The sequence below is a fragment of the Tupaia chinensis genome, unplaced genomic scaffold (assembly GCF_000334495.1).
Source record: "Tupaia chinensis unplaced genomic scaffold, TupChi_1.0 Scaffold000496_1, whole genome shotgun sequence".
NCBI lineage: Eukaryota > Metazoa > Chordata > Mammalia > Scandentia > Tupaiidae > Tupaia > Tupaia belangeri.
The window spans coordinates 598,184-605,847 of NW_006160008.1; the positions used below are offsets into that span (position 1 = coordinate 598,184).

The following is a 7,664-nucleotide window of genomic DNA, read 5'->3' on the forward strand; positions in this document are numbered from 1 at the left end:
GCGGGGCAGACGACGTGGGCCAGGTGGCCGCGGGTTATGGAGGGAGGTGCCTGCTGATGCACTGCATTTTCCTACTCAGAGCCTCTCCTCCTCTGCTTCGCCCCAAGGACCCCTCGGCCACCAAAATTGGTTCTGCTTCCCTGGCTTGTCCAGAAAGAACTCTCGCCACCGCAGTGCAGAACGGGCGGGGGTCTGCAGGGTGCTGGGCGGTGCCTTTTACACAAGCGAAAATCAATGAAACACTCAAGTGAATGCTTGCTGCCTTGCCCGTGGTGTCAGGCAGTGAGAAAAACTTTCCTCCTCGTTTGTATTAAATTATTAAGTAGCATCATTCCATTAGCAATATTAAGTGGCTATAATTTAACCTAGTTAGTGGCACTTTCAGCTGAGGGTTTTATTCTTCCGGAAGCAACAGCGCTCGGAAGCATTTTCCCTCGGCTCCCTGGGTCTGAGTCCTGCGGTCCCGCTCACGCTCGCGGTCATGGCCATGCAGGGTTATTTGCTGTGAAGGGTGCACAGATCAGGGCAGGTCACTGGGAACATGGAAGTAAGAGTCCCAACCCCTCCTGCCCCTCCCTGAGCCTCTGACTGGGCAGCCCCGAGGCCTCAGTTTACCCCAGCTCATCCTCCTCGATGAAGCCGCTCTTGTCCTTATCCAGAATGTGAAACACCTTTTTCACATCATCCGGACTCTTTTTCTTCAGGCCAACCATTTGGAAGAACTTTTTGTGGTCGAAGGAATCAGCAGCTGCGGGGGCAGAGTAGGGTTCACGGAGGACGAAGCAGAGGCAGTAGGGAAGGGTGGGAGAATGGGGCTGGGGCGCATGCTGGGGTTCGTTGATCCACTCTCCCGTGCCAGGAGTGGGCACCAGAAGGAGTGCGGGTCCATCAGAGGCCGAGGGAGCCCAGCCTAGGAGAGGATGCCCTGCCGCTGGCCCCTCCCTCCAGCCCCCCTCCCACCTCCACTAGACCTTTCGCCCATGGTGGGGGGGGCACCCAAGGACCAGAGATTCTTGGCCCCCCGAGACTCTCGTCTCCACGAAGCCTTTGGGGTGGTGGCTGGGTGGGAGTGAGCTGGGAAACTGGAAGGGAGGGACATGGGGTGTATGTGTAGGGGTGAGGGGAGGAGGGGCGGCCTTCTTTCTTGGCCCCAGACTGTATTGTCAGAAACTCCACAGAGAGGATGAGTGTCTCTCAAGGTCACACCGTAGAAGGAGGACCCAGCAGCCCTGGCTGGAGCAGAATCCATGCCAGCGGCAGTGGTGGAGGTGGTGGGGGCTCCCAGTTAAGCCTCTGCTCAGAGGAAGTTAAGCCTCTGGCTCAGGGCTAAGTGGGTGGGTTGTCACCGTGTGGGGGGTGGGTGGCTTTCCAGAGCTTCTGTGCCCAGGGGAGGGGTGCTGAGTAGAAGGGGAATGCAAACCCCTCCTTCCCCCAGTTCTCTAAGTCCTGAGCTGCTTTTGTAGAACACCTGGGAAAGGGGCAAGGCTGGGTGTGCAGCTCTGGTGTGGTTTGTGTGTGTGTGTCGGGGGGGAGGGGTGAGAGTCGGGTCTCCCCTCAGCCCCAAGCTGGGGGAAGGAGCATTGCTCTGACAGTGGAGCAGAGGACCAAGACCAGGAGGCGACCTCAGTGCCAATTCCCTTTCTGCCATGCTAGGTGACCTTGGGCAAGTGTCTTGTCCTCCCCAAGCCTCAGTTTCCACATCTGGATGGCAGGGGAGGGAAAGGCAAGCAGCTAAGCGCTTAGTGGGGGGTAGCTCCGAGCGCTGAGCCCTCTAGTCCCCCCTTTCCTTGACCTCTCTTGCCTGCTGAAGGAGGCCGGAAGTTGGAGAGGCTGAGAAAGCACCGTGCAGGGTTGGACGGAGCAGAACACCGCCCTGGGAAGGTGGCCCAGCCCGCAAGTCCGCTGGAGGCAAGGGACTCTGAGCCCTGGGAAAGGGGTTTGTACAGTCGGGGTTGTGGTGTTGGGGACAGTGGCCACTACCTGGCGGGAAAAGTCCTGTCCAGAAAGTGGGGGGCTTAGGAAAGAGGTCGCTTGGAGAGATGGTGCAAGCGCCTGCAGTCCCCTCCATGCTCCTTAAAGGGGTAGTTCAAGCGCACACAAGGACCCCAGAGGCCCCTCCTCTGATCCTAGTCCTGGCCCTGGTGCTGCTGCGCCCAGTCCTCCCTCCCCGCGCGGCCACCTAGCCTCCCAGCGGCCGCAAGTTTGTTACTCCGGCAGGCGTCCAGCCTCCCTGCCCGCTCCCTGAGTCAGCTCTCTCCCAGACCGAGTTTGGGAAACGCTGAGGACCCTCCCGGGCTCCGACCCCCACAGCACCCGGCGCTATGCGTGGGCAGAACGTCCGGCGGCCAGCTTAGCCACTCGCGGGCCCCGCGCAGGTGCAGGGTCGAGGGTAGCGGATGAGAAGAGAGGGATGGGGAGGGGAGCGCGCTGCTCACCAGCAAAGGCTCCCACGGCCTTCTTGATGTCCTCAGCGCTGAGCAAGTCTGTCATCGCCATCCTGCAACTGTTTGAGCGGGCAGAGCAAGTGCGAAAAGATTAAAAAGTGCTTTTCTCATCATTTCTGCTCATATGACCAGCGCTGCAGTGCTGCGCGCCGGGCGCACGCCCGCCGGCTTGGCAGCAGCGCGGGCCGCGGGCGGGCGATCCGGAGCTGCGCGGGCTCAGGCTTCTGCACCGCCCAACCGGGGGTCTGGAAATCCCAGGGGCTGCGGCCAGGGCACGAGGGGAAGGGGAGACCTATGGAATTTGGGGATGCCCACGTCACCAGCCGAGTCTGGAGAACCTGCCTACCGTCAAGGGCACACAGAAGGTCCAGGGTCTTGATCTGGTCAGCCGAAGGACGTGTCCTGCCACTCTAGGAATATACTGGATGGCAGGGGCAGACCGCACCCCTGGCCCTCAGCCCCGCTCCCTCTCTCCACTCCTGCCTCAGCCTTTGCTCTGGATGTGAATATATTTTGCAAAATCTGAGCGCTGAGGTCAGAAACTCTACCCATAGGACCCCAAGAGAGAGGGACTGGGATGGGGTCAGGCTGAACCTGCTGGAGACCCTCCCAGGAAGTCCCGCTCCTTATCTGGCCAGGGGTGCTCCTTCTGCAACCCCATTTGAGTTTCCTTGTTGCTGACTTCACTTGTCAGAGGGCCCTCCTTGGGTCTCTGCTAACTCCTGGCTTCCCTGATTTTCTGGGCCCTGGAGTTGGAGGTGCAGACTCCCCCTGCCCTCACAGACCTTTTGGGGGAGTAGAGTGGAGGAGGCTACTTGAAATCTGTGTACCCTCCCAGAAGCCCATGGGTGTGCAGAGAGGTGGTACCTCCAGACCACACTTTCTAGCTGACCTAAGCAGGTTTGCGTCTGAACCTCACCTCTTGAAATGTGATACTTGCCCCATCTTTACATAGCCGGAGACCAGCTGCATTCTCCCCACCCTGGTGGTGGATTCAGGATGCAACTAGCTGCCCGGAGAGGAGCGTGTGAGAGCCCTGGATGGGGAGTCAGGAGGCCAGGCGTCTATAATAGATCTAGGGGTGCCCTAAGTCCCGGCATGACTGTCCGTTGGGACCTTCCACACCTCTGTCTCCTCTTGTCTGGGATGGTGTTGGTGGGCTCTCGGAGTGGGCCCTTGAGACCTAGGAGACTTCAGGTGTGGGCAGGTGGGCCAGGGCTGGGACTGTGGTGGCCCTTGGTGGGGGGCCCAGAGAGCACCGGCCAGCTGCTCCGTAGCTCAAGTTCCCTGACACTCGCTGTCAACACTGTCTCCCCCAGCTCCGCCCTGGACGGCTGCCCTCCCTGGAAACCTTAGGACGCGCTGGCTCGCGCTGGCCCCTCCTGTGAGTCAGCTCCTCAGGCAGCAGCCTGCCAGCTGGCCTCCCCGGCGCCAACGTCGCCCCTGACCTGACATCTCGAGGAGCACGGCATTCCCGGCCTGCCCCCCTGGTCCTGGTGCCCTGGTCCCAGCTGAGCTGCTGACGCGGCTTCTGGGAGCCTGGGCTGTGATTTCCACCCTGGGCTCAGCTCCCTGCAGGGGCCTGGACGACAGGGAATGTCTTCCACAAATTCATGAAAACGGTGATGATGAAAAACTATGAATGGATTTCGATTTTTTTTACACCAAAATAAACTCATTCTTTAATTCCATTTTTACACAAACTTTTTGAAGTCTCCTTGTATTTCCCTAATGGAAGGACACTTATCCTACACTAGTGGGGAGACTGATGCTGGAGAGTCAGTGAGTGGCCTAAGGACCCACGGCAGGGCAGTGGCAGAGAGGGTCCACCCAGGGCCCAGTAACTTGGGGTTCAGGGATCCCTTCACAGCCCTTGGGAGTTCCACAGACCTGAGCCACATGCTGGCTCCCAAGAATCCCCCAAATTGACCCTGTGGCAAGAGCTGGAGCCCGGCAGGGGCCCAGCCTTCTCCCCTCTTTTTCCTTCTTTTCTCCTTGCTGCTGTTTTCCCATCAGCGCGAGGCCTTCTCTGGACCCAAGTCCCTGTCAGGAGCACCAGTCCACGTTAGGGCAGCCCTCCAGCCCCTCCCCTGGCCTCCTCTGCCCCTGGGTCACAGCTGATGCATCTCAGAAGTCCACAGGTGTGTGGCTCCGCCCCTCTTCCACCAATGGGGAACCTGAGCCCAGCCAGGGGGTGGGTTTGTCCCAGACACAGCAGAAGACAGAATTCCTACTCTCCCTGGAGCCACAGCGGCCCTCCCCAGGGGGCTAGCTGGGGGAAGGGGAGACATGGCTGTCCCTTCCAGCTGGCCTCATCCCCCGCATCCCTCCTTCCTCCTCAAACCTCAGTGGCCACCACTCACCTTGGTCTGGGTGGAGGGCTGGAGCCTGCACAGAAAGGCTGGACTGATGGGAGATCCTGCAAGGAAGTGAGCCCTTCAGTGGGATGGTCCCCTATATAAGGCTTCTGCCCGGCTATTTTGGGAGGTGGCGCTCCCCTCAGCCCCCGGCTCCCTCCCCTTCCGGTGTCAGGTACTCCCCAACTGAGGTGCTGGGTGTCTGTATCACATTCATCCTCCCCGGGCCCATCAAGCCAGGCCTATTAATAACCCTGGGCCCCTGCCTCCCTCCGGCACCCAAAATTGAGGCCCAGGCAAGGCTCGCCTCTTCCACGAAGCCTTCCATGACCACTTTAGATGGCAGCAACATTTCCATCTTCCAAATCCTGCAAGGGAGGGACGGGGAAAGGTAAGAAGGAGCAAGGAACAGGAGTCGCCCTCCGTGCACGAGACAGGCCAAGTTCCCACACAGCATCGCCTCCCTAGGTTCTGGCAGTGGGCGTGGCCGCTCTCACAGACGGGGACAGCATGGCCAGGGTACCCGTCGAGTCACCTCCTGCTCAGAGCTGTGCGCCTGGGGCTGGGCTTGGGCTTGACCCTTGCACGGGATGGCCAGTGCCAGGCAGAGGTGCTCTGTGTGTGCCCAGACAAGCCCTTCTTCTGTCTGTGCCTCAGTGTCCCCACCTGTAAAGTGGGCTAAACCAGCCCCAGGCCTACCCCTGCGCTATAGCTGGGCCGGGGTGGGGGGTGGGGGCTACGGACCCCCGAAGTTGTGTGCAAAACATCACAGGTAAGCGCCCTTTTGTGAAGCAAAGGCCCATCACTTTCCTGGCTTGCAGAGATCTCTGACTTGTCTGTCTGGCTTGGAGATGCCCATCCAGGGGGGTGTGTTCCGAAAAGCATGAATGAAGGAATGAGGTCAACCAATAGCTATCGAGTATGTGATGTGAAGCCACATCAGGCTCCCTCCTCATCCCTAGCCCTCGGCAGAAGCTCCGGGCTCTGCGTTGTCAACGGAGGAGCCTGTGAGGGGGCCCAGCCTCCGTGCAGGGGTGTGTGGGAGGGAGGGAGGGAGGCAGGCCACACCAGCTCTTCATTGATCACCGACTCTGCAGAGGGCAGGAGCAGGGCTGTGCCGGGAGTGGGGGCCAGGCTGGAGCCTGGGCGTGTGCCGCTGGGGTGAGCGAGGATGACGGTCGCAGCCACAGGGAGGACTGTGCAGACAGGGTGGCAACTCCCAGGGTAGTGTCCCAGACCTGGGGGCTGTGAGTGAGCAAGACGCACAGTTCCAAGGTGACTGTGAGCTTTTTGTATGGGTCCCTGCTGCGAGAGGAGGGAGATGAGGGGCAGTGTTCGGACAGGTTTGCTGTCCTCCTGCCCTGGCCCCCAGTCAGCCAGGATCACAGACGCACACTACCTTGCCTGGCATGTTCAGGTCAGTCCAGGAACCAAGCCCAGGCCTCCCGTGCGGCCCCAGCCTCATCAGCAGCACCCTGTCACGTGTGCCACTGTGGCTGGTGCCCATCTCAGAGGTGGGACGTTGGTGTTGAGAACCCGAGGTTGTAGGGCTGGGACAGCCTCCCGAGTGGTCTGCCACAGCCAGCCACAGCAGACGTTCTGCTTTAGGTGAAGAACTAGGGCCAGTGGTGGCGCGGTGGTTAAGGTGGCTGGATTCCATGTGGCTGACTGCGTAGTTCGAGTCTCGGCCCCAGTGGCTTGAGAAACATGCTGGGTGCATGCCCCAAATCCCAGAACAAGAGTGAAACAGACAAGAGGAGGCTTGGCATGACCATGCCCCATGGGGGTGTTTCTCATTTTCCCTCTGTCTCTTTCCAGCAAGTGGAAATGCCCTCTAGAAATTTTTTTAAAAGAGAGAGAAAAGGAAAGAAGAAAAAGAGGGACCAGCAGGGGGTGTGGTGGTTAAGGCGCTGGACTCTCACGTGGCCGATCATTGTTCAAGTCCTGGATCTGATGGCTTGCTTTCTCACTGTCTCTCTCTTTCTCTAGTGAATGCACCTGTCCTATAGCAAAGTTAAACATAGTAAGAATAATAAATGAAATAAACAAGTCTGAAAGGAAAAGAAAAAAGAAACCACAGACAGGGTGATTTAGCCAAATCCCACAGAGGGCGAGGAGGAGCCGGGACCTTGTGGTAGGCTTGGGTTGCCCGGAGCACACCCTGTAGAGGTGCCCAGGAGGTCTGGGCTCAGGGTGAGGTCAGGGCTGGACACGGGGCACGGTGGTCACTGGGAGGTCAAGAAGTTGAAGCCAAGAGAGTGGCTGACCTGAGACAGGAATGGAGCCGGATCTTGAGGCCCAATTCTTGAGGAAGGTCCCCGGCGAGGGCCTGGAAACGTAGTCACACTCCTCTGCGGACAGCGTGCCGGGTTCAACACACCATCTTCCGCTTTCATCCCTCTATTCCCTTACGCGGTGGCCAATACCTTCCCTATTTTACTGATTAAAAAGAAGACTCAGAGAGGTTGGGCAACTTGCCTAAGGTCACACAGCGGAGGTAGGATTTAAGCTCAGGTTTCTCAGACTCCAAAGTTCCAGTTCTTTCTATTACACTATCTTGCTTCTGGCTAAAACCAATATAAGATTGGGGACAGCGCCCACCTATGTCCCAGCGGTCTTGGTGTGTCTGTAAGGAAGCAAACCTAAATGGTCTCTCTCTCTCTCTATATATATATATATGTACACACACACACATGTTAGGACGACATTTTCTGAGCACCTACTGGGTGTCTAGTGCTTTATGTACATTACCTCACATAGTTTTTTTTTTTTTTTAAGGTTTTTTTCCATAGGGCATGTGTACTCGCCAGAGAGAGAATCACAGAGAGAGACAGAAAGAAATCCCTCCCCAGTGGGGATGGCC

General features: G+C 58.4%; 1 protein-coding gene across 1 annotated transcript in view; it reads right to left on the reverse strand.

The window, feature by feature from the left end:
- Window positions 1-2,590, reverse strand: part of PVALB (parvalbumin) — a 17,862-nt gene extending 15,272 nt beyond the window's left edge. Inside the window, exons 1-2 of the mRNA XM_006156521.3 lie at window positions 2,436-2,590; window positions 616-748 (exon numbers count right to left, since the gene is read on the reverse strand). Coding sequence (XP_006156583.1) covers window positions 616-748; window positions 2,436-2,496 — 194 coding nt within the window. The 5' untranslated portion in view covers window positions 2,497-2,590. The remainder of the gene's footprint in view (window positions 1-615; window positions 749-2,435) is intronic.
- Window positions 2,591-7,664: the final 5,074 nt, after the last annotated feature.